The sequence below is a fragment of the Sabethes cyaneus genome, chromosome 2, assembly GCF_943734655.1.
Source record: "Sabethes cyaneus chromosome 2, idSabCyanKW18_F2, whole genome shotgun sequence".
Lineage (NCBI taxonomy): Eukaryota > Metazoa > Arthropoda > Insecta > Diptera > Culicidae > Sabethes > Sabethes cyaneus.
This window is the reverse complement of record NC_071354.1, coordinates 204,041,811-204,069,208: the sequence shown is the minus strand read 5'-3', so window position 1 is coordinate 204,069,208 and position 27,398 is coordinate 204,041,811. Positions and strand designations below refer to the sequence as shown.

Below are 27,398 nucleotides of genomic sequence, written 5' to 3'. Positions count from 1 at the left end.
GATAAAGATGTCGCGGTGTCAAGCGAGTGAGATAAGGTTAGCCTATCCGATCTCTAAATAGAGACTTAACTCTCTAACGGGTAAGACCGTCTGTAGACGGCCTTCGTTTTTGAAGCTCCAGAGCCCCATACGAAATTTGTCTTGACAATATGAAAAATATGTTCAGAACAGATTTCCCTACATTTTGATATTAATATCAATACAGTCTGAACATGCGTTCAAAAGTTATCATCTTTCAAAAACAAGAATTCTGAAAAATTCCGAAAAAAAATTATGGTGTGAACATTCTCTTTTTTGCTTTTGAAGAAAAATAACATTTAGAACAAACTGTTCGACCTCAAATTTTTTTATGAGTAGTTTACATAATTTTTTTCAATTTTGTGATATTTTAGAACTGAAAAAATATTCGGTAGACATGAAAAACTAAAAAGAGAAATTGCACTTTTTCATACCAGGCGGTTCTCCAGATAAATACTTTTTCATGAAAATCAACACTCGAGCTTCTTTTGAGTGTACTTTCATGATAAAGTAGTCATTTGCTTGATCGCATCGTTTTTACGATGTTGCCCGTTAGAGGGTTAATGTACTAGAAATCTTTCTATTGCTTGCAAAAAAATACTCCCTGCCGGTCGGCTGTGACGAACGAACTGTAAGTAAACAGAAGAATATTTTGGCAACGCGCATTAAATACAAACATTACATTATTTTATGCTGTTCGCTTGTCCGCCCGTTAGCATTCCAAATATGTTCACTCCGAATGAATTTCGCCCGCTCGGTTGCTCGCTCTCTCTCCGGTTTGTAAACCGCGCACACCAGACGCTCCAGTCCAGCCAGCTTTTGTGGCGGCGCTGATGGCGGGTTTGTATTTCTGTTTTCTCTCGCCGTCCGGCATTCGCCCCTGAGCCGCCGTCGTGTATGAACGTCTGTTCGGTTTTCGTTTTCGTTCGCGTGTTTCGTGTTTTCGTTATAACTGCTCCTATTATCGGTCTGCGTTGTGTTTTGACAGGTGTTTCGGCAGCGAGTGGTCGCATACACGGTCGCACGTGACACTTTCTCGATTGTGCCGATTAGTGATGCCTAGATCCGATTGATGATGATTTGTGATCGGCCGGTTTTTGTGTGCGGAGGGTAGCTCCAGCTGCGAAGCAGCCTCAGTTACCGCAGTGAATATCCAACAGCTTAACCTCTTAGCCGGTTAGCGAAATTAATATCGCAGGAAAATTAATTACGGTGAATGTGGATGGTCGTTTTGTGTAATGCAATACACGCCAAAAATACTGTGCTTGGTCTTTCTGAATGGCATCTGTACAACAGTCCGTGGTAAAAAGTAACAATCACGAGAAAATGTGCTGACCAAAATGTAATGATAAATGATTGATGGAATTTTTTGCCTCCGTTGTCTGTGCAGAGTGAGTGCCCATTAGATTCGGTGTAAGCAACCCAAGTGGTGTCCGGCTTTGTGAATGCAAAATAATTGTTGAAGTCAGCGGTTTAACCTCATCGCAGTTCGAGTGGCGCGGCAGTGTAGTGCTTCCAAGTTCCAAGCAAGTTTCTCGGGCGAATTATCGAGTGTACCGCCTCTTAAGAAAGTGATGGAAACCGATGGTTTCGAAATAATGTGAAAATTACTTGCAAGTGTTTGGGTTGTGAAAAGAAAGTGGAAAGAGGTAGCGAAAATTACTGAGCTTCTGAGAACGAAAAAAGTTGTGGCTTGAAAAAAGTCCCGAAAGTCGCCAAGTCACGGCACAGTGATTCAAGTTCAAAACCAGCAGGGTGCTGCTACCTCAACGGGAAAATGGTTTGCTAACATTGCTAATTAGCTAATTGGTAGTTACGGAAGCGTGAAACGTCCGTTGAACCGAATCTGTGCCTGTGATCACGCAAACAGGAGATTATCAGTCCGGGCAAATCAGTGAGACAAATCGTCGGTACAGGGCAGTTGACGGCCACCACGCAGAGAACGGTCGATAGTCACGAACACGTGTAACCACCACGTCTCGCATCAGCATATCAGAAGGTAGCGGTATCGAAAGCGCGCATTCCCGTTGACAATTCAGCCGTGGTGAACTTCAAATCATGCCGCATCCGCTGACACCGCAGTCACCGACGCCGACGCTGCTCAGCAGCAGCCGAAGCTGCAGCTTGCATCTGGTGGAGTATGACTACGATGAACCGAAGCCGGCTAAGGTAGGTTGGGTATTGAAGTGAAGGGAAAACATCCTTGGACGGGGAAGATTGTGAAATTTAATAGTTTGCTTAAATTCATCACAATATTTTCAAAACACATGCTAGTATTTCAACGAAATATATTTTTAGATAACGTTTTGAATGCGGAATTGAGTAAGCTTGGGGAATTTATATGAATGAAAGCTAATGAACGAAAATGCCACAATCAGGTTTTGAATATTAGACTTTTAAAAACCTAAAACAAATAATATTCGTATAGTAATATTTATTACTTCTGATCTGGCTTTATCTAACCTATCACAACTGGTTCATCTCGAACCTAATACAAATTAATGTCTTGATAGAAAAGATTATTCAATTCATTTGAATTCTAACTTTTGCAAGGTTTTCGACTTGGACCAGAGACGGGCAGCTAAAGATAGACAACCTTATTTTGTCTATGTGTTAAATATTTATCGATCTTGCACAATTGATAAAATGAAGTTTGTTCGTTAGAACAGCCTTTGCATGTACTTTGATGAGATTTTTACTGTTTAAGATTTCTGTTCCCAACCGTGAGAAACAGAAAATGTTTGCGAAAAATATTTACATATCTAGCGTCGAATTATTTTTATGGTTAAATCCGTTAATGGCCTTCACTGTTAGTTTGGTTACTTTACTGCTAGTGATTTATTTGCCTTTTCACTGCTATGACAGAAAATGTTTTACTAAAAATTTCACCAATAAGGATAATAGATATTGAAATTGAAATAAATCACAGAAACTTTAATCATTTTTTGTGCTTACCGACTAGATTTGGTGGGGAATTTTATGCTATGCCGCATGACTGCTATGACTTTTTTACCACTGGTGCATTCTAACTGGATCGACAGGAATGGCCACTATTAGTGGTCCGAATGTTATGCTAGATGACCTGACCTGACCTGGAACTAATTTATTGGTTTACGTCTGAAATTTAACACAACTAACGGTGTCAGAACGCACGCTTTTGATGAGAATTGTTTTGAGAAATTATCGATTCATTCAACTTTCCACGCAATAAGTCCATTGTGACGGCCGCAGTTTGGCATGTTGCACCATCTTGTAGGAAAAAAGGTCCTCACCCTCAATTTCATCAACTTTTGAAAAGGGAAACCCTTTGAATTTTGATATTCTCTGAGTCTTGTATTGAAAAGGACATCGAAGAATATCATGGTTTTGTTTACGTTGAGGAAAAGGGTTTTCCAAAAGTATTTCCATATTGATTGATTTTTTTCCAACAAACACACTGAATGCAACTGCAATCTATCTACCTTGTAGAAATAAACAAACTAGCAAATTCTGTTACCACTTTCCACGCAGGTATGCGATGTAAATCTATTTTTTCCTCGAATGTCACGTTAGGTTGTGCCAAAGCTAACTTCTTCAAGACACGACCGCGTCGCGTCGTGGGCCATTCTTTGTTGTCTGGCGGCAAGTGGCACCAGTTTTTCGTGCCCTTCCATACCACCGGATCGCAACCTACACCGCGGTGCACCACCACCACCTGGCTGGGTGACACACGACGGTGCAAATACATAGCTGGCAAGAAGCATGACTGAGCTGCTCACTGAAACACTTTTAAAATCGATACCATTTCACTGCTCCCCACAGGCAGCCCACCATCTCCAGCACCAGCAGCAGCTGCTGCTGACTAGACTAGAGTGGCATGCAACTCATGCCTCGTTTGAACTCAACCTGCATGGCGAATCAGAAACGAAACCATTCCACCCCGTGGCCGGGGCCCGTGTTTTTCGGGGGGGAAAGACTACCTTGCAGCCACCCAGCGAGTGACAACAACTTCGCGGGGATCATTCCTTCTGCACGGCTACACACGGCTATAAACAGAGAAGTTGTTGTCACGCTTGCCGCCGCCAACGAGTGAAATTATAGGTGTACCAGTTACTTCCTCTTGGTCGGCACTTGGCGGCCAAAAGTCCATGACGGCCCCGCGGTTGGATCGTTCGGCACAAACTGCCCTTTTACCGACAGTCAACCCTTCTGTCGTTCGTTGCTTTAATGCTGAGTAAAGACATTCAAATTTATGGAAAAGTTATCTCAAAAGTTTTTCAGAGCAAGGATGGTATAGATAGGTGACATAGCTTTGGCAGTTTGTACAGGAGGAGAGCGTGGAAATAACGATTAACAACCAATGAGTTTGTTTAAACACGTTCCAGAATTTAATCTTTTTCAATTTTTTTACAGTGGGCGCAGTTCTATTCACAAACGTTGAGATTACGTATGTTTGACGTTACACTGATTGCAGTGAGATTTTGCGTCGAATTTTTTGAGTGTTTTTGGCATACCAAACAGCAATTTATTTAACTTTTATGTAACTCGTATCTCGTAAATATATGTTGAACATAACCTAAAAGTGCACTTTGATGACCATCCGCGAGGATATTTATGTTGTTTAGTGCCTTTTGAATCGTATTGTTACTAGTTGAAAAAGTTAAATAACCTGCTATTCAGGAAACCAATAGGCACTAACAGTAGTAAATCAAGCAGTAAATCAACCGTTTATTGGCATCTCTAGCATTTTTACTGCACGTTGCTATATATTAGCTTTAAGACTGCATTTACAGCTGTTGTAAATTGGCATTTAAAATGCCATTCGGATTCTTCTTGTTAGTTGTAAATAAGCATTGTCAGCCCCATAACAGGGTTGGCAGTAAAGCAGCCATTTAAAGTCGTAATAGTAGTAAAGTAGTAGTAGTTTTTAAATAACATTTAAGACGACCTTAATGCTTATTGGTTACCCGGGTATTCAAATAAAATGTTTATTGGGCAGTTTTAAATAGTTAGAATATTCGAAATAAATAGCAGAAATAATAGCAGCCCTTTTCTTTGCCACATTGATGAAGGTTGCGAATCATAAACGAAATACTCATCTTATTTACAGTTTGTATAAATGGTTTCACTTCTGAGTGTACAGCTGCTAGAGCAGGGCTGACTGTTACAGTTGTTTGTTTAGGCTTTTGACTCTGACCTGGTTAGGGTGATGAGGAAGAGGTCTCCGAATTGCCGTTCCTCACATCCATCCCCTTCTTCTCGTACAGCAATGCGGTGTTTGTATGCAAACAGTTTTTGCTCATTACCCAAATTATTATAGCCATCAGCCAGTTGCGGTGGTTGGCAATAAGTAAGTACCTACACACCGCAGAACAGGGAAACCGAGAGTCCAAATGATCACGACATGGTGACGCCATCCTGACGTTTGACTCACCGACTAGTAATAAGCAGAATATTGATCTTGGAGTTGAATATGTAATTATTTGAGCCATACACAAGTAATAGCACCAATTCTATTTCAATATTTTTATTACTATCTAATTTATTCATTTACTGAGCTTCTGTATAGAATCGAGTCTGAAAAAAATAATTATTTAAGAAGTCCAAAGTTCAATGGCAAGCTCCTCGTTTTAATGCACTTAATGTTTTCTTTTTTTACCGGCGATGGTAAACAATGCTGATGTCTGAGCTTTGCGATGACCTCCCGGTACGGTCGGGGTGGTGTCGAAGCTGAGGTTTTTGCCAAAGCACGACTTGTTTTTGACCGGAGCGTCAACCTTGTAGAGAGTGTAACTTTCGTGAATCGCTGTTGTGCCAGCAGCAAATGAGGTGTGGCTTTACTGTTTTGCCTGATAATTGTAGAGAGTAGAGCCACAACGCGGTGGAGTGATTTATTATTATCATTTTATTTACAGCTTGAAAGTTCGAAAAAGTATTGAATTGTCTCAGCCTTGAAAAATAATTTGGTCTTTGGTTTGTTGCTCTTTGGAATGCGGTTAATTTATGAGTCTCTCAGGTTAAATAAAAGCTATTTTTATCAAATGATTGGAAATGTGTGTTAAACACAACTAAAAGGAAATAACAAATTGATCTTCCTCAAGCTGCAATGAAACAACTGTCGTTTAGTGAAATAACCGTTGATTGCGATGAACAGTTATGTTATATATTGTACTACTTTCCGCTCAAATCGAAAAAGGCTGTCTACAACCATTTGTGTCACTTAAGCTGGAATGACCCATATCATTTTACACCGTATCACAGTGGTCAAATTTTGAAAAAATGCGGACATTAGCAAATGGGTAAAACATGTGTAATTGCTCAAGGGTAGTGTCTTCGAAGAAGTTTAATAATAAAATATATCGCATCTTTCTGCACTATTAAGGTGATCGTGAATTCGCCTATTAGGGTGATACGAACTTTTGTTTTTTTAAATAATTTCAAAAAAAATTTTGCTTCAAAAAGTTACAGAACATATTAAAATAAGCAACTTTTCTGAATACATTAACTATCTATCTCTTACCGGTTGCGAAATATAATGATGTTTTAAAAAAGAGCGATTAAAAATCAATTATGTTCAACAACTTTGCACACGATTTTTTTACTGCTTCTACAAAGTTATTCAGTATGCTAAAATACATATTTTCACTGAAGACTGTTTGTCGCTAGGATGCATATTTAATAAGTTATAAAATAAATGAAAAAAATTGCAATATTCAAAAAAAAATTTCAATTTCGGGCCACTTCGTACAAACCAGACAACCATGAGGTGAAAGTATTATATTTTATCTATAAAGAAAAATATTTCCATTCCAAAGGAATCTCAAAAAAAAAAAATTAATTGAAAAATGTGTTATTTTTTAATAAAATTTTTTATAACTCATTAAATATGCATTTTCGTGAAAAATAGTCTTCAGAGAAAATGTGTATTTCAGCATACTGAATAACTCTGTAGAACATTTGAAAGCAATAAAAAAGTCGTGTGCAAAGTTATTGAGCATAATTGATTCTTAAGCGCTCCTTTTTAACACATCATTATATTTCGCAACCGGTAAGAGATAAATAGTTAATGTATTCAGCAAAGTTGCTTATTTTAGTATGTTCTGCAATTTTTTGAAGAAAAAAATTTTTTTTTTTAATTATAATAGGTGAATTCACAGTCACCCTAATAGTGCAGAAAGATGCGCTATATTTCATTATTAAACTTCTCCGAAGACACCACCCTTGAAAAATTACGCGATTTTTACTCAATTTGACCACTGTGCGTATGCTTGAAAGCAGCCTATAACTGCTAGTTTCTAGTGCGCGCATATCACAAAAGTTGTAGCTCAATGAGGTGCTAAAGAACACGCCATAAAATCTCCTATATTGGAAAGAAACTAGCCTCCAGTACAGTAGAAATTTTTTAATGAGCTCATTCATGCCTCCGGTCATTCATTGTAATCGAAAATGGAACTCGTTATCAGAGCTTCAATAAAGTAAAAAAAAACAATAATTGGTTTATAATGCGCACAGCTCGCATAGCAAATGGGAGAGGAAAGCATCACTGCACAGAGCTGCACGTTTGAAGTCGAAAACTGCACTCTATTTAACCGCACTGGTCGTAACCTGGCTGTAATGAACGGCAATCAAATAGTAAATAGACTGAATATATTCAGTATATTGTAGCAGTTCTTTATACTCAACGGTATTGCTATAAAAGTACCTAACGTTCGTAGAGTTTTGTTCTACAATTTCATCTGTGAAAAATCATTTTGGTGCAACCTTCGTGGTTCGGTTGAAGAATTTACCTTTTCGTTCACCACGACCAAAAATGTCATTTTACTCTATTTTCAATTACACAGAAGTTTTTCGAGCCTGTTATACTGCCCATAAAAGCATAATTATCTCATTAGAATGTTAATTCATTTTCCGAAAAGCCCAAAGGTAGTTTATTTGTATTTGCATTATAACTGTCCCATAATGATATTGCCCATTATAATCATTTTATCTGCGAGCTAGGAAAACCGTAAGGCTTTATTGCTTTGCTTTATGGCTTAACAATATTCTTTTAATTTTAGCTCTTGTATTCAAATACAATAATAAGCTAATAAAAAAAACATGGTTGTAGCCTTTGTTTCGAAGCATGTTTTTCCTCTGCGATTACTAGGATAGGAGTATCCTTTCCGATTTAATCCCTCGAGGCTCTTTATGGGGTTTCTTTTATCTGTTCATGTTGTTTATTTGAAAGCACTAATTCAAAGAATGTCCAATATAATAAAAATCCTGGAATGTTATAGCAGCGTTCCCGTTTGTTACAGACTCTAAACTGATAGGCAAAGTAAAGTGCCCGCCTATTAAGTGGTAAATGACCCTCGGGGTCAAACCACTCTAATAAAAAAAGTGGCCTCATCATTTTTTGAATTTCTTTCATTAACGGGAAATTTGGAAGCAGTTGTTGGACCCAAGACAGGGTCTCTATTTTCAAAAATGTATTTACTGCATTGTTCTTGCCAATCTGAACACAGAGAATATATTTTCATGAACAGAATTTTTATTTCAAACAAAAAAAAACTGCTTTTGAAATTCACAAAATCAATGACGACTCATTTCACCTTAATCGATCAAATAGAAGTAAACCCACTGTAGTATTTTTTGATATCGTATTCGTATTTTTAATATTGTTTTAAACTTTCACTTAAGGAATACTAAAAAACTACAAGGTATATAGCCCTAAGGGTTGAACGAAAGGGTGACGTAGGACTATATCAGATCATTAGCTCAAAGACTAATGTAAACTGCATTTCTGGCATATGTAGGTTTATAAGAATCTGTCAGAGCCATTGTTTAACTGAATGTTTAAAAGAGAAGAGCGAAATATTCAGGTTCAATTCTTCATTGAATGGAATGGTGGCTTTGAAAATACGTGGATGGGGGTTCATAAGTACAACACCTGCAACCTTTGGGACTTAGAGATTTCTTTTAAAAATCATTTGTGTGTATCATAAAGGTTGACATAGTAATGAATGACCAGCCCACAGATTATTGTATTAAATATGATTATGCGTAGCTTGACATGTTTCAATACTCTTACTCTCACAGCTTGTGGCCTTCAAAAGGACCATTGGTTACAAATAACATTAAAGTCAAAGCACGTTCATCGCAAATATGACGTGCCATTCGTATGTCCTTCTCTTTTGACATGAATGGCAACAGGCACGTAGGTTAGCGCCGTCGATTCACTTCTTTTGCTCCGAGGTTTTATTGGTTTACTTTCACAGCTAACCGCTTGTTACATAGCAGAAAATATGGCACATAAGCAAAAATTTCTTTTTTTTGTATGAGAGTCCTTATCCTCCTACCACAGGGGTGAGGGGTCTCAAACCGGCATAAAATAAATTCATGCCTCCAAAAACCCCCACATGCCAAATTTGGTTCCATTTGCTTAATTAGTTTTCGAGTTATGAGGAAATTTTGTATAGCAGCCCCCCTGTTAAAAAACGCATGGATCTCAGTACACCATAGAAAAAATGCCTGCCTTCTAAAACGCCCACATGCCAAATTTGGTTCTTTTTGCTTGATTAATTCTCGAGTTATGAGGAAATTCGTGTATTATTTGCATGGGAGCCTCCCCCCCTCCTAGAGAGGGGACGGGTGTCAATTCACCATAGAAAAAAAATTGCCTTCGAAGACTCCCACATGCCAAATTTAGTTCCATTTGCTTGATTAGTTAAAGACAGGGATGGTTCGATCACTTTGACTCAATTTTGATTCATTTGACTGTGCCGTCTTAACGGGGTCACATATGACAAAGTTGCATAAGGGACAATTGTAGAACAGGTTATTATCTATAATTTTGCTGAATAAAGTTTTGCTCTATCTTTTGTAGTTACGGCGCTACAATGCTAGAATCTTGTTAGTGACTAAATGAACGTTCATTTAGTCACTGGTGAGCTACTAGCGTTGTAGCACCGTAACTATAAACGATACAGCAAAACTTTGTCCAGAAAAATTGTAGATTAGAACTAGTTCTACGAATGTCCCATATATAACATTGTTATATTTGGCTCGGCTGAGACGGTATTGTCAAATGAATCAAAATTGAGTCAAAGTGATCGAACCATCCCTGGTTAAAGATTTATGAGAAAATTTGTAATTCATTTGTATGCCCCCCCCCCTCTTTGAAGGGTAAGGGGTCTCAGTACGCCTTAGAAAAGATTCTTACCTCCAAAAACCCTCACATGCCAAATTTGGTACCTTTGCTTGATTAATTTTCGAGTTATGAGGAAATTTTTTTATTATTTGTATTTAGTTTTTTTTTATTATTATTTGTATGGAAGCCCTCCCCCCCCTCTCCTAGAGAGGAGACGGGTCTCAATTCACCATACAAAAAATTCCTGCGTTCTGAAACCTCCACGTGCCAAATTTAGTTCCAATTTGCTTGATTAGTTCGTCATTTATGAGAAAATTTGTATTTCATTTGTATGGGAGACCCCCCCCCACCCTCTTAGAAAGGGAAGGGGTCTCAGTACACCATCAAAAAAATTCTGCCTGTGGGGGCTTTACCCCACATGCCCAATTTGGTTCCATTTGCTTGATTAGTTCTCGAGTTTTGAGGATTTTTCTGTTTCATTTGTATAGGAGCCCCTCCCCCACGCCGTAAAATTGCGGAGCCCCGCCCTCCGTAAAATTGCTCTCCTACCCCCTCCATAAAATTGCTGATCATTTTATCTGTCCGAAGATATATAAATTGTTCCGTTTCGTTCAGTAGTTTAGTTGTTATTAGCATTTGAAATCTTTCATTCAAACGTTACACTTCTATTTTCGTTTTCACAAAGTGTTACCCAGTCCCAGTATAGTAAACAAAGACGTAGTCCTACGTCAAATAAACTTTACTTAAAGAATTTTTTCTCGATTATGCTGAAAAAAACCGACAAAATAAATGCCCGCTTCATTTTGGCTCCCGAAAAGAATAATCAAAGTAAAAGAAAAGTATTTTAAGAATTAATGTGTCCTCTTTTGGCCTTCAGAACCTAGCATGCTTTCTATTAGGTTTTTTAATTGCTGTGGATCTTTTCTCAGGCACCCTTCAGGGCTTCAAGATAGTTATTTTTATTGATAACTAATACCATCTTGTTAACCCTGGCATCGTGAATCGTCCACAAATTCTCGATCAGGTTGCGGATCGGACTTTGTGAAGATCATTGCAGCAGTTTGTTTCAACAAGATAGTATGCTTGGCAGTATGCTTCGGGTCGTTGTCCTGCTAAAATATGATCTTCTCTTCAAGGCCCGTCTGGTATGTGCCATTATTATCCCGTTGATTTTCACAAGGATTTTCATCCCATCCCACGTAAAACTTTCCCAGACCATTGCATTTCCTTCTCCCTGTTTCACCGTGCGTTGGATGTTGTGCTCCTGAAATTCCTCATCCAATCTGGACCACACATGATCCATTGACTATACATAACTCTGCAAATTTGTCAAGTAAAGTTCGGAGCAAACGACAATCATCAATGTTGGTCAATGACATTGAACATCTTTAAGTCGGCAGTATAGACTAAACAGGACTAACTCCGATAAAAATGATTGCGTCGTTAATAAACAGCGGTCACGGGAGTGGTCCTAAGCAGGGACGTAAAATGTACTGGTTGGTGACAAAAACTTGAAGACATTTACAATTCTTTCTTCTACCAGTTTTGCGACACGTTACTGGTACACAAGCACCGACAAGAAATGCAAGAACAACGAAAACATCTCTTGGTCTATGTGTCATACACTCTTTTATATCGGGGAGAAAATGTCTTGGAGATACTTTTTTGTATTCTCTTTTGCTGTTGCGCACGTAAACCAAACATACAGCTTTCCTACAAACAATACGGTTTTAAATAAGAGGGTCCCCAATACACCTTATTCTCTATCATTACTCCATACTATTCCAACTACAACTGTAAGCAAAAAGCGACAAATGCATGTCATTTCTACACGACATTTTGTATGAATGGTCAGCTGACATACGAAAATGTTGTCATGTACGCATTCGGGCTAGTCACGACACGTGCAAGAGATAGGCACTGTCGATACAGAAGCAGTACAGAGCGATGGTATTGGTTAGAGTCTGACATAGCATTGCATGCTGGTAAATGTAAAGAAAAAATGTAACCGTTTCGGTCCCTGATCCTAAGTTACTACCTTGTGGCACTCATGAACTCAAGAGTCTTCCAGAACTTTGGGGGTTAGCTGCATAGCAAATTTAGGCCGATTGGCTTTGTTTGCCTAGCTGGAATAAATGAGTCCTTCCGGGACTCTAACCTATTCAAATCCTGTGCTACGAGACGGTGATAAACAGTTTTACCGGAAACTGATAGCTGAAAGGTTTCCTGGATCTCATGGACAGTTACCTTCGAGTTCCTAACTTCGCACATGATTTTCTTGTTCGTTTTTGGAACTGTTTTGCGCTTTCTGCTTGTGCCAGGGTGATCAGTACAATTTTCCCAACCGCTGCACAGCAAGATTTTTTTTTCGAAAAAAAAGCTTTATCTCTATATCTCAAAATTCCGCTGAGCTAGGATCAATCTTTTGGTATAAAGAAAAAAATATTTTCAAAAGAATTCCAACGGTGTGATGCTTGTTTACGGCACGGATCTATTTCTAGCTATTTTTGCCAAAGAAGGGCATTTTACCCAACTTTTCTCGACATGAAGAGATGTAAAAGTCCATATCTTCAGATTCCGCTGGGATAAAATTGATCTTTTTCCGCCATAAACGAGCTATCTTCAAAAGAAATCCGACGACATGGTTGTTTAGTGCTCGCAAGGGTTCGTCTCTTGTGAACAATTACTGCCTCTTGTAAGTAAGCAGTAATCAAATCAAATCTGGCTTAATTATCAATTATGCCGGAGTCTTTATGTCAAAAAACGGAACCTAACGGAATGTTATGTCAAAAAACGGAGCCTAACGGAATTATACCAAATGGCGTTATGCCAAATAGCGTTCTGCCAAATTTCGTTGTGCCATGCAGGGTAGCCCCGTGAAACAGTAAGTATTCTGTTCAGGATCTTCGTCAGAAAAATTTAATATATTGCCTCAAATACCTACTTCGATTCATATTTTCAACAGAACAATGATGCAACCTATATTTTCTTGAGCAAGCGCTGTCATTTTTTGATTCAAAAGTCATGTTTGATCGATCGCGGTTTCACCGATAGGACATATGTTTTCAAAGCAAATAAAATACCTACTTCTTGTGGTATCTCTGTTTCTCTGCTCGGTGACTAATAATGTTTAACCGACGCGCTCCTGTCCTGAGGTCGTATACAAACAGTGGTTCCGGTTCATTCCTCAAGTTTGAATTCACGGAAATATGCAATGATTCATTGCCCGTACCGGAGAGCAAATTATGATGCGTGGAGTTTTTGCTTGCTGAGTTGGCGCATAACTCTTCGAGTGATTGTATACATACTATGTTTCTGTTTCTTTTGTGGTAATGTTTCTCAGATTTGTCGAAGGAATGTTACTTGTCAGGGAACCGTGTAATGCCAGAGATGAACAAACGAAAGATGCAGGCACTTTTGGCGCCACGTAGACTTATGCTCAGCTCAGCTACCTGTGTGAGAAGGCTGTACGAGCCGTACATATTACTTTAGTACTTTGAGATCATTGCTGGCTCATTATTCACAATTCCTCTAGCTTTAATATGTAACATTTACCGAACAGTGCCGACCATAGTATTTGAATCTATCAGAACTAATATCTATGCATCCGATTACCCATCTTACCATTTAAATATTTACCTTTTAGAAAATTCCCATTTAAAACTGCGTCATTCTTGAATTTGATATCCAAAATTTTGCGTCACGGTCACTTCCGATGGGCGGCAGTGTGGCTAGCTTTCGATCTTCGGCTGTGAACTTAGCTTTGCATTCGCGCAACCACATTCAAAGTAGCGGCGGCATCCATAAATGGAAGAAATTTGGTCGACCATTGCCAGCGAGTTTTTTTTTCGCACAATTATCGCGCAGCATGCTGTTCTGTTATTGGGTCTTTGCAGAGAAGCGCATTAAATTTTGCTGCCTTGCCTTGTGGTGGCGCGACGGTGCGAGTCAACCAAGCGAGTTGTGGGGGGGGGGGGGGGGGGGCTTGTGTTGTGTTTTTTGGGAACGAGCATTTATTTTTCCAAACCAACCTTGAAGGTGTTTCGTGTTTCTTGGTTGGCCGCTGCTGAACCCTTGCGCTCGGTGTCGGCCGCGGCGGTCAGCTGGTGGATTTCAAAGGCGGCCGACGTTATGGGTGTGTTTGTCTGTGTTTGCGTGGCAGTGGCGTGCACGTTGGCTTGGCAGTGAAATTGAGTCGCATTCGTTTGCATAAGCTGTTAGCGTATAGCGTTACCCTGGCGAAAGAAAGACGCACTTGTTTGCAGAATTTTCTCACCTCGAAATTCCTAGTCGAGTCTGTCACTCGAAGCAGGTAAACAGGCTTCGTTGGTTCGCTTTAGAGTGCCGGGTGGTTTCATACTCAACAGCGTTGTTTCCCGGTGTAAAAGTGCCTCAAACGGTGCAGCAATCTAACGGGGTCGCAGATAAGGAAATTGTTTTTCTACGATAAGATACAGAGAAATTAACATCGATATTTGTCGATGTACTGCAGCAATAGTTTCGTTGAAAACATAACATTCAAAGCCTGTTCTAAATAATCATGAAGCTTCAGTACATGAACCATGATTCAATTTTATTCTAAAAAGACCCTAAACCAATAAAATTGGACAAAAATAGTCGTTTTAGGACTTCAAAATGATTACACAAGGTCGATTCAGGGTGACGCATCAAATGTTACGGTTGCCCAATATGTACTTTGCTTGACACTACAGTGAGTGTACTGATAAGATGAAAAAATAAGGCTGTGTAAATTGTAACCAGGTAGCCTAGGTACACACAGCTTTGCGGATATCACCGCTGCTGATAACGGGTTTTTGCGAATCATTCGTATGATGCTGCATTTTGGGCATTGATTCTGCAAATGGAAACAAAACGAGCATAAGTTTGTTGAATTATATTGGTTTCGAGTCAGGTTCTATGTTTGCAGTTTACGTCTTTTTGAAAAAGTACTCCTAATTTGGTCACATGAAGTGTTATCAGTTACCAAGCGCTTCGTTCCATTGCAATAATCGCTATCAAACGTGGGCTTCTTATCATCAAATTGAGTAAATCTAAACATACGTACTTTCCTACTCGATTAGCCGGAAAATATGTTAGGTAATACTCGAGTAAAACCAATACTAGAGTATTTTTAGCCAAACAAATGATATCGAAATTCAACAAAACAATAGTCTCTTCGATTTGATTCCTACCTTCGACTAGCATAGCATAGCATAGCATAGACAACCGTACACATCATGGGTGGCTGATATGGTGTACCCGTAAGTGCACCATACACCTGGCTATGTCCTTACGATTGTAGAAATGGGTACGTTAGTTGAACACCTACTTTAAGAGGATGCGCAATCACGCACGCAATCTTCACAGGTATTCTTGGACCAGTAATATACGATATGAATATATAATTAAAAATAAAATGAAATGGAGCATATATGGGAAAAAATAGAACAATCTCACCAGCAATCCGTCGAATGAAATATAATTGCGTCATTTAAGTTTCCACCCAGCTAGTATTTTTATGTGTAAAAAAAAATTAAAAATCAGCATTACGTACATATATACATGCCAATAAATCATATTTGATGCGGCAAAACTGGCATATTCGTATTATTTTGGAGGCAATATACGCGATGTGGAATAAATATACGCGTTTCAGGTATATAACTAATTATTTACGATAATATCCGATTAAGCTCGGCTTTCTCCGTGCTGCTATACGATTCTGTGCTGAATATCGTATGTGTGTCAGTTACTGTCACTATATACGACAAAAAATCAACTTGGGCATTCTTTATTAAGCATTAGTTACGATTCCGAGTTTATTAAGAGATATTTACGATAATTTTTGAACTTTGATATGCGAGTTGGTGCTGGCTGGACATCATGACATCTAATATCCAATAAATAATTTAATTTTTTCTTCTGATATCTATGTGCAATATTGAAATTTGTCACAGCCAAAGTACAGTAGGAGGTGCTTGATGAACTAAAACAAAACAAATCATTAATATAACATATTAGGCTTACCTGGCCGTGTGGCTCAGCCATCTGCCCAGAATCGCAGTTTTGAAATCACTAATCAGGCCGGGCCGGGAACCACGCAGCATTCCACCTCCTAGCTTAGCTACGCAATAGAGCATTACCAGGTATGGCCGCGTGGAGGCGCTAGGTATGGGCAAGATCTACATATATTGGTCGCTTTCTTGTTTGCCTTCTCCATTTCATACCCGATTTGATTCCTACCTTCGTGTATAGCTAAAATGATTTTGAAAAGATCTATGCATTAACTTGCAATGACATCCTTGCTTATTCAGATAGAGTTCAGGAACGTTGTTTACATTGTACGCATAAACGCAAGAAAAGTAAAATGGGTTCCTTATGATTGGAAGATAAGTGACGATGACGTGGAGCTTTATTTTTTGCTCGGCGAACAACTGCTCCAACAGCAAAAAAGGAGGGTGTTCTTCATCCCATCGTGATAGGCGACGAGATATGAATTCATTACAGCAATCCACAGGAAAGAACGTTGTGGGGACTGCCCGGTAAAGATTCTGCCTAGTACCTAGCCATGGTACCGAGACGACATAGAAGAATCTGTGCTTGTCCGACACGCTCAAAACTCCCACCATTCCCTAAAATCCTCAGAGCTATGTGCGAGAATACGTATGGAAGCTATAGACGCGGTAACCTGGACCGGACGATGACAGGTCGCCAACACTGGAGGGTTTACCGAAATGGAGTTTGGTACTGAGATTACCGCAATTTTGCCAAAATTTTGTCATAACCCTTTTTTGTCCAACACTTCCTCTCTACAGTAGTTACACGCTACCGGCAACTACCCAAAATGTGTCATTAACACTCATTACACATTCTAGGTAAATCCTCTAATATGCTATGAATACCAGGATGCCACATCCTCCCCTGCATAAAATGAACAATTCAATATGATATTATTCCGTTGGCCATGGCCCTCTAGCCGGCTCAACTTTAACACGAATCTAATACTAACACTTATTATAATTCTCATCTTTAGAAAAAGTTATACAGAAAAGTTATACAAATAAAACAAATGATATTTTCAAAATATTATAACTTATTTGCCCTTCATTCGCCAGCAATGAAACTTTCAGAAAAATTATTGTATATTGTTACCTTTAAGATGTCAAAAAATAAAATTTTTAAAAATGCACTTTTTTAGATATTTAACTTTTTAGTGTTATTTTCAACAAAAATGTTTTTTACAGTGCACATATTTTTTTTAGAAAGGCAATTTTATTATCTGCAACTTTGCTGAAAACACAATTTAGATCAAATAATCCATTTTTCCAATATAAAATATTTAATGGATTAGCACCACTTTTGGCTAGGCCCTTTTGAAAAAGCAATCGACATCTTAAAAAAATACCTGATATGATAAAATGACACCATTTTTTAAGGAGAACAGCTATGCAAAGTTTCAGCTAAATCAAAAATGATTAATTAAAAAATATGTTATTTTTTCGTCACTTGGCGTGGAATCCCTCAAAAGATGTTTTCGTTATTCTTGCATTTCTTTTCGGTGCTTGTGTACCAGCAACATGTCGCAAGACAAGTAGCAAGATAAAATGGTAAATGTCTTCAAATTTTAGTCACCAACCAGTACATTTAACGTCCCAGACATCAACTGACAGCAACACACATATCGTGAGTCGTTTTGAATACGGCCCAAAACAAACATTCATTGCTAGCTGAGCTGACGTTTGTTTTGTTTTGATCGTGGTGGTTCGTCCGGTTTGTTTCACTCGTTTATCTTTAACTCCAGCATTGATTAAATTAGCTGAACAACGGTTTAATTTTTGTAGTGGTAAGCAACGCGAATTTATTGCTTTTAAGTAATTTGTTCGTGGAATAGCGATAAAAAGCATTGATTTCGATTTGGATCTAACCGCAACGCAGCAGCAATAGAACGGGATGATGATTCATTCATGGAAACCAGGTTTAAAGTTAAAGGTGCTGTCGGTGCTGCCGAAGAGTATGCAAATCGGAGTTGAGTGCTGCTTAAAAAACCAAAAATGAAACAATCTAAAGGATGCCGACAGATTTGTTTACAAACAACGAATCAGCTGATTTGAAAACGCCTGCGATATGTTAGCTGCAAAAACATGGCCGCCTGCCAGCCCCCTGCTTTAATCCCAAGTGGGGTCCGGCCAATTTCGTTTGTCATTGCAACTGCAACCATCCACCTCTTTTCATGTAAAACGTTCGAAGCTCGATGAACACAAAACGTCCAACAACAAATGGCCGAACAGACTCCGTCTAAAAACAACTCTTAGTGTGAACATCTCTGGAAAACAAACGCCAGCCGAAGCAAATCACCACTTTGCATTCGAAATTCCCCCCGAATATCCAAATCCAATATATTGCGTTTCAAAATATATTCCATATTTATTATCTCAGATTTTACCTCTAAACTCACACCGAAGGTTCAATTTGGCCAAAAGATCGCCAATGTGATATCCTGCGGTTCACCATCTGTCACAAACTAATTCCTTATCTCATTTACTCGGGAAGCTGTCCATCGAATCCAACGTTGTCTACGTCTATGGAAAACTGTTTTTGATTGAAGATTCCTGAACAAGGCAGAGCTCCGCCAGGACAAGACCCTCAACCGGGAACGATACCTTGACGGCAGTAAAATGATGTTGACTTTTAACCACCGATGATGAAGGAAATAGGTCCTCAAACCAGGGGAGACATTTCGATTCTCGTTTCGAGTGATTTTGGTTCGTTTCGCCCATTCGTTTAACGTGGTTTTCAAATTTCTACCGGCTGCAACTGGAGGACGTTTGGAGGGTCGGCAGTCTATGGTACAACATTTATCTTTAACCGGTTCATCTCCTCTAGCGATGTTTTGGTATAAAGCGCTGAGGCCTGGTCCGGCCTAAAGAACACATTCTCCTTCGTGTGAAAATTCTTGAAGAAGGCGGCAACTTCCGGCATGCACATTGTTCCGTATATCTCCTTATTCACCGAAAGTCCCGAAGAAAATAACAGCGACCTGGATATTCGCTTTTCGCTAGTCGGCAGCCACAGGAAGACTTTCTTCGGGAAGGGAGATACATTTTACGTCATCACTTATTTCCTTGGTGGTAGACGTAAAGTACCCGGTCTGCTATCAGTCATTGCCGTCTTACGTTAAGTACGCGTCATCATCCAATACGACCTTGACGCTGCGCTTCAGCCGCTCCTTCTAGGTGAAAACCTGCTGTTCAGACACGGCCGGCCTCGACTGACACTTCTGCATAAAAATGTTTATTTTGGACAGGTACTTCTTCACCATTTGGGTGGTCGCTTTCACCTTCCGGTCCAAGGCGCGGAACGATGGGCCTCATCCTTGCTCTCAGCCTCCCTTTTTAGCTTCTGCTGTACTATAGAATCGCGCAGTACCATCAAGCGGCGGGAACCAGGCTTCCTTTTGACTATCTCATCTTTCTCCAACAGGAAAAGAATGTTTCAATACCGAATCGGCTATATCTGGTGGATACGAAGTACCTTACGATGACCAAGTTTTTCACTCCGGGGTGGAACTGGCAGTACGAACAAAGTATCGAGCGTAGTTGCTTGACTGTATTCGCCACTACTGCTGCAAATCAACTGATAACGCAATTAATTTGTTTCTGTACACAACAGGGTTGCTACTATTGTAGCTGGTGGCGGGACAATCGCATAGAAATCGCTAAGATCAGTTCATTTTTCTTAAGCTTTTTGACAGCTCAAGCACCCACACTAGCAAATACTAAATACGCGTGTATTCATGATATTTGCCGCATACTGTAGAACATAGATTTCGGTGAAATTTTTAGACCCGTTTAAAATTCATGCACACAGTTTGAAAATCTGCTGCCATTTAAGCCGACGGTGGCGAAATTTATTCCGTACCTTGGTGACAAAGGAGGGCAATTTTGTGTTCAAAGACCTTTTGTTGCGCTCATTTTCAGCATCAATGAACACATCACTGGAAATCTCTATCCAGCTTTTTACGAGCCATAATGACGGACGTGTTCGTAATATTTGAACGGCATTTTTGACATTTCCCTAATACATCGCACGTTTTCCTTCCGCGCGTCTACGGTAAAACTAAAGCAACGTACGGAAAGAAAACGTGCGATGTATTTAGGAAATGTCAAAAATGCTGTTCAAATGCTACGAACACGTCCGCCAATAGGGCTCGTAAAAAGCTGTATACATACGTTATGCTTTACAGCCAAATGAGTGTAACGGAGTAAACTTGCTTATATATTTTTTTAAGATCTGAGTGAACGGTATTAATTTATTATATAAAATATACTTCATACAACTTTTAAATACTGATGTCAGCTGGAATATTTCTTTTTTAGTTATGACTATTGGACCAATAGTATTGGTTTCAGAGCATCAATTGACTTTTATAATGATTTAAAAAATTACGAAATATCACCGACTATTAAAAAAAACAAGTATAAATATGGCGAAATCGTAAATCTGTATAACATATTTTTATTTATCGGTTACAACATACGTCCTTACCCCAAAGAATGAACTAACAGAGGATATACGAATATTGTTTGAAAGTTTGAAGCCATGCGAAAGGAAAATACAGGCAATTATTTTTCGTTGCGAAACTTGCTTTGAATGGTTTGGATTTAATTAGAAGCCGGAGGCAAAAAATCAATCAACCTGTAATTACTTACAATTGCTAAGAGAGGTAAAGGGAGCTAGTTATGGCAATAGTTGAATACTTTGCCAATTACGACCTGGACCAATTATTGCATTCATGAGAGGAAATTAGGTTGTAAAACTGCCACAATCGACTCTCGTAGCGCAATAGGATGGTGCGAAAATGCAGAAATATTTTGCAAAATAAGCACAATTGTTCATTGACGTTAGAACACGGTTGTGAAATAAGTTTAGCAATAGCACAATTTCAATAGAGCATGTTTCCATAGGGTCATTCAGTCCAATATATTGAGCGGCATAAACCACTACACCTTGATGATCTAAATATAGACGATTACTGTACTTTTGACGACTAATTAAAGTGTCTTATGTTAATTACAATAACACGTCAATTAAGCATGGTTCGAATTTCCTACATGTTCCATTTTATGTATTATTGCCACTGTCCCACAGTGGGACCATTCTGGAAAAAGACGATCAAAATCTTTTCTCGTTTTTTCTGATGTTTTTGAGTTTAGGTGTCTTCGAGGAAGTTTCTTAGAAAAGTATCCTGCATCTGTTAACATTTTCATACAATTAGATATTAAGGGGATAACCTATTTGAAAAAATTAACTTTTTATAAGAACTAGATAGCACGTTCATGTGTTCGGCAAAGTTGTAGAACTTTGAATTTCATTAAAATTTGCTGAACATACTAAGTATCTGCATCATATGGTTTGCGAAATATAATCGACTTTCTCTCGTGACCCCCTTAAAATCAGTTTATAAAACTTTTTGTACACAAAACCTCATCTAACAGGTTTGACATGTTCTACAAACTTTTTGATACTATCAAAATACGTTACTTTCTAGAAGGTATAAATATCGTATGTTGCTTTATTTACCTTAAAAATTGATTTGAAGCATAAATTTAACCGTTTTTACAAGTATTTTTTCCGTAAATAGGCACCTACTGTCAGCCAAAATTTGCATTGCTTGAACCGCCATAGAATATAGTGTTAGTGTGCCAAAAATCACGGCCGGGTCTGATCGGGCATTTTGGTTATTTTAATTATGAATTATATAATTTTTTTCAAATGTGTTATTCCCTTAATATCTATTGTTATGAAAATGTCAACAGATGCAGAATACTTTTCTAAGCAGAAATCTCCGGCTCAGAAACATCAGGAAAAGCGAAAAAAGACTTTTGCCCGCCTTTTTCCAGAATGGTCCCACTGTGTGTCCCGTCAAGTTCGTATCCAGAAGAGATTGAACTTTTGAACCGCTCTGTAGAGATCACGTCATTCCAGCAGTGAGTGCTTCGAAAGCAATAAAAATACAACATTCCCAGCGCATTTGATGCCCGCACAAGATAAGTAATATATATTCGAGCACCGTCATCGCCTGTTTCAGCTCGTCTGTAATTTAACGTGATTTATGATTACGGTGGAAGAAGCTGGCAGACAGTCGCCAACTGAAAAAAAACACAGTTGAGAGGCAAATATGTACGTATGTACGGGAACAAACCGTCCGAAATGGATTCCCATCGGGTGCCGTTTCCAAGAGCGAATTTGCGAATCGATCCGGAACGACCTGTTCCACTTTGGTGGAAAATTTACATTTTTATTATGATCAAATAAGTCATTTCACACTCCGGATTCGCCTGTGAATCGCGCCGGGTTTATGTAACCTAATTGCAAGTCGATTTATTGAATCAAAATGCAAAGAAAGTTAGCAAAATTGCAGATAATGGATATTTTTAAGAAATTTACAATTTTTGATTGATTTTAAACTAACCTTGTTCTCGTTTTTTCATCTAGTATTCTTCACTCCTAATCTTTGATTTTTTATTCTTAATTTTCCATTATTGATTCCTAATTTTTTTAACTGTACGAAAATAGGAACACAGACGAACGGACATAACTCTTGGAAAAGAAATCAATCAACATTAACTGTTACAGCACTGACGAACTGACATGACACATAGAAGAAAATCCTTTAAAAACCATCGTTCTACACATTTTGCTTGCATACTAGCACCCTCTGTTATGCATGTTGCAGAGTAGCTTGCATTTGCAGGGTTTTATGCAGTGTGGTTTTTACATTTATATGGTTTTATACTAAAAACTCGAAGCAACACACGCGCGCCGCGTTGTGGCCATGTTGCGAAACATGTTTTTTTGAAAAATGAGTGGTTTTTGATTGGACGATGGAATTAACGCGAGTGTCTTGTCTGTTTGTCTGTGGTTACAGTGTGATTGTGCAAGATTGAGTGTTATGTCTCTTTGTCTGTAATCATGATTTATAAAATTGCTCACAAATTGGGAGCATCCAAAAAGGACACACAAATGTGAATACAAATACTTATTTTTCAATCGATTTTTCTGCTTTTGTTACTGAATAACAAAAGGTCAAGGCGCGTTAATTCGAAAAATCGCATAAAAATACACTTAAAAATTCCCCAGTGTACTATGATTCCGAACCTCCGAACACGCCTGTCATCCACACAGCCAGCCAGCCAGCCAGCAGTCACGGTGAAATGACATGCAAAAGTTTAATTAAAACGATTAAAACCAACAACCATTAGCCGGCTGCCATTGGCCTTCAGGGGGCAAATGTGGTGGCTCGCCGCCATTACTATCCGGGTACCGGATGGTCGTATGACCCTGTGCACAGTTCAATCAATCAGAAAAGCAAACATCCATTCAATATTTGTGTGCTCTTTAACGAACTGTCAGAAATCGGCAAGGTACCGACCAGTAGTGCCGCAACCGGGATCAGCGCAAAGCGTTCGATTGAATAACCAATAAAACTAATAAATTGGATTATTGCTACTAGGTACTTCTACACCGAACCGAACGAAAGCATGGTTAGGTTATGCATTCTGTAATGGATTGTAAAATGATTGGCAGTACAGTGAAATATTTGTTGAATCATCATTACAAACAATGAGGTGTGCATTTGTGTATGTTCTAAATAGAAGATAATTTTCAAGCTTTTTAAATGGCAAGATATGCGGAGAAATTGACAACAATGACAGACTTGTCGGATGTGACATTTTGCGCCACACACCTTTCCTCTAATGCGAGGAATTGATAGGCTCTAAATCGATTGCATTCCATTAGCGACAGACGTTTGATCCAGGATTGGTCACGCGCGCTTAACTTTAAAGATGGACGACCTTCAGCTCCACGCGTTGTCGATTGTGCTTGTTATGCACTGACATTTGTTTGAATAAACGGCTTGATGGTATGACGCTGTTTGTTGGATCAATTTTCCGTTATACTGCCACCAGCAATGTGGCACATTGATCCCCGAAGCAGACATTGAACGGATTGATGTCACTCGAGCTCATTCAAGGGACTGGGTAGTCACGTTTCCCGACTTTGACCTTAGTGACATACGGATGTCGGGAACGATCCCCCCGTCAGCCTGTAATAAATTATTCAAATCTGTACTCACGGCCTGGCGGCTGACGTACCATAGGCACATCAGTCGAAATAAAGCCGGGAATCGAGGAAAACAAAATCAACAAAACCGCCAGAATGGGTATAAATAAAAGACGTGCATCGGTTTATGGAATTGGAAGCAAAGAGCTCCCAATTTTGTCGTTAGCTACCAACGCATTCGAAATGAATCCACGTCCCACGTGACGTGACAACTCACGGCAATAATCTGTACATACTGCGGGTATGGACGATGCCTTTTTCAAAGCCATGCGTAATGGAAATGATTTTAATCGCCCAATAAATATGTAATTCGACTTTTGCATAATCCATGTATTTCAATATCAATGTCAACAAGTCTGAACCACTTACCATTAAGCTGGTGCAAGTATGGAACATTGCTGTTTTTGTGTTGAGTCAAAATGGACGATTAACAGTTGTTATTTATTCACTATGACTGACGAATTTGTATGCATCGCCGATCCGCTGAGAACGCTGGACGATATTCCATATTTTAGCCATCTTGCACGATTGAATCGAACTCCGTTTACGTAGCAGCAGTTGGCGTCTAGTTCCACTTTCACTCTGTTCCAGTTGCACGCTACCGGAACTCTCGCAAATATTGTGCAAATAGTTTCCGTGACGCCAATTTTGGGTGTTCTTGAAATGCAGTTGGAGAACTATGTAAAAACTCACATGACGCGTTTCAAGATACAACCCGGAAATCTATCTGTGAGCATGTAGATACTGCGTAAGTAAACCCAAATATAAAATAAATCGAATCTCTCTTGTGATGCTCACTACTTCACAGCAATTAAAACCCGAGAAAGCGCACGAGCACCAATTGATTCAACGTTTTTTCAAAACACACTGAACGAAAAACTGACAGCATACAAAACCATGTTTTGAGCTAACGTAAACAGTCATCGTCCAAGTCTAAAAGCACAGTAGGCGCGTGGCGCGTTTATGGTTTTGACGCGTCGGCTGTCCGGAACGTGCTCAGACGCAGAGAAACATGTTTGACGGGCCCTCCCGGTGTTTTTATTTGAACTACTCTACTAGTGCTTCATTCACTAGATACTGGGGTGGCAGATTCCGTGGTGAGAGGTCACAATGGTTATCCATCTTGCGGCGGGAATTTCCTAGCGTCTCTGAACTCTGGACTGCCAATGATACTATTCATGAACTTTTTCGGAAAGTAGATTGTTCTTATATCATTTGATATCAGTAAAATTGTATTAAGTCGGTCAGTACTGGTCAGTCAAGGGTTGTAGGTACCATTGCGCAATGTACCGCAGAACACCCGTTGTGTCGAACACCCTGTTGATCGGGCTGCTCGAAATGCAAATCCAAAAACAACATCGAACGAGCGACGGGCGCCTTCGTCTTCACAGCTTCCTACGTTTGTTTTGACGACTTCATATCGGTATAGGTACATTGAGGGGTCCGCAAATTGGACTGTGTCATGCGTTCACATTCGCGATGCATGGAAATTGGAAAGTGAGTGTGGGTTGCTTGTTGGTGATTTGTCCGTACTAATGTGGAACCACTCAGGGGGGTTTATTGTGAAACATTCATCAAAACATTCGTTGTTTATCGAATGTATTCAACGTTGATTGGCTGTGTTGACCGCTAAATTAGCGTCCAGCTAATTGATTTACTGAAACGTTTTGTGGCTATTTTAGTGCTTTATAATTATACAGTAAAATTTAGGTCTGTATGCTAAGGCACCAGCGACTAAGACAATCATGTATCGGCCTCTGTGGATCGAGCAGCACGTTGCTCTCAATTACAAATGTCAAATGTGAATGTCAAGACAAATGTCAAATGTGAAGACAACTCACATTAGACTATTCATTTTTTCCGTATTTTTCCCTCAACTTATTCTGACGACGATGTTGATTACTTAGTTAAGTGAAGTAAAGTCATAAATTTTAATGACAGTTTCGTTTTTACCTGCTCGAAGATGCAACATACAGTAAAATAGCCAAATGTATGTTTCTAACAGGTCGGAAAAATTACACGCCTAATGACTTAATGGCTTTATTATCTGTGGCAAAGCGGACAACGTTAAGCAAAACAAACTTGCCTTTTCTCACCTCGTCTGTGTTGTGAGTGTCGAACTAACTAAGGTTTGCCCAATTATGCAAACGAATGCTGCTCGGTGGGAACCTATGGTAGGCACTTGAAAGTTTCGTTTCTTTGTTCGCTTCGATTATTTTCACGCTATTTTTCTTTCTCTCGTACCTGCATATTTATGCCGACCGACGACGAGCCTCAGTTCGGAACAATCGTTTTACATAAATTTGTCTCAACGCTGTTAGTACTCTGCTGGTTGGTTGAGCTTGTTTCATTTTAATTTTTTCACAAAAAAGTGCCTGTGATTCATTTTCACAATCGTCTGCATAATATTTACAGGTGTCAAACTCGTATAACAGTTTACGTGACATGATAAGGAAGAAAGTCATAAACAATGTAAAGCTTCTGTTTATCTTCAGGGTTTTGTTTGAATGCTTTGAACATTGAAGCAAATAAGGTTAGGTAATTGCAGTTTTAAATCCAAGATATCTTAGGCATGTGTGACAAACAATAGTTTTCAAATTCATGACTTTCTCAAAGCCTACAATCGCAATGAGATGGTGTAAACACAAACGGTGTATTGGACTGAATCCCATCAGGTCGCTAATCGTTGTTGATAGTCGAACCGAAGGAAACATATAACAACAAACAGTAATCAGTAACAGTTCAAAAATATTAATAAACAGTAACAGGTTGGATGTATGCGAAGAACTGAGTTGTTTGATCGACCTACGGATTAGTGATTAGTTTTCGGAGTGGTTGATTACTGTAACCTTATTCGGATGAATTCAGGTGAGTGCAGGTGGGGCGCGGATAAATTTTGATAATGATGAACATGCTTGAGGTGTTGCGGAATTAGATGCTTTGCAAAAGAGGACAGTGGCCCTTACAGTGTTCATAGAAAAATCAGTACAAGAGAATAATTAATATTCAAGCCATAACGATATTGAAGCTAATACAAAGGTTACAGAAATTTCTGATGATGAATAAATGGATTGCTGAAGGTACAGACAGAATCCAAATTGCAACTTACAGCACTGAAATCGAGTTAAGAAGTGAAATATTTGCAAGT

At 39.1% G+C, this 27,398-nt stretch overlaps 1 protein-coding gene across 1 annotated transcript in view; it reads left to right on the top strand.

Moving 5' to 3' along the window:
* Positions 1-921: 921 nt before the first annotated feature.
* The window catches only part of LOC128738982 (breast cancer anti-estrogen resistance protein 1), a 121,035-nt gene continuing 94,558 nt past the window's right edge, over positions 922-27,398 (top strand). Inside the window, exon 1 of the mRNA XM_053834507.1 lies at positions 922-2,187. Within this exon, the coding sequence (XP_053690482.1) occupies positions 2,077-2,187 (111 nt within the window). The 5' untranslated portion in view covers positions 922-2,076. The remainder of the gene's footprint in view (positions 2,188-27,398) is intronic.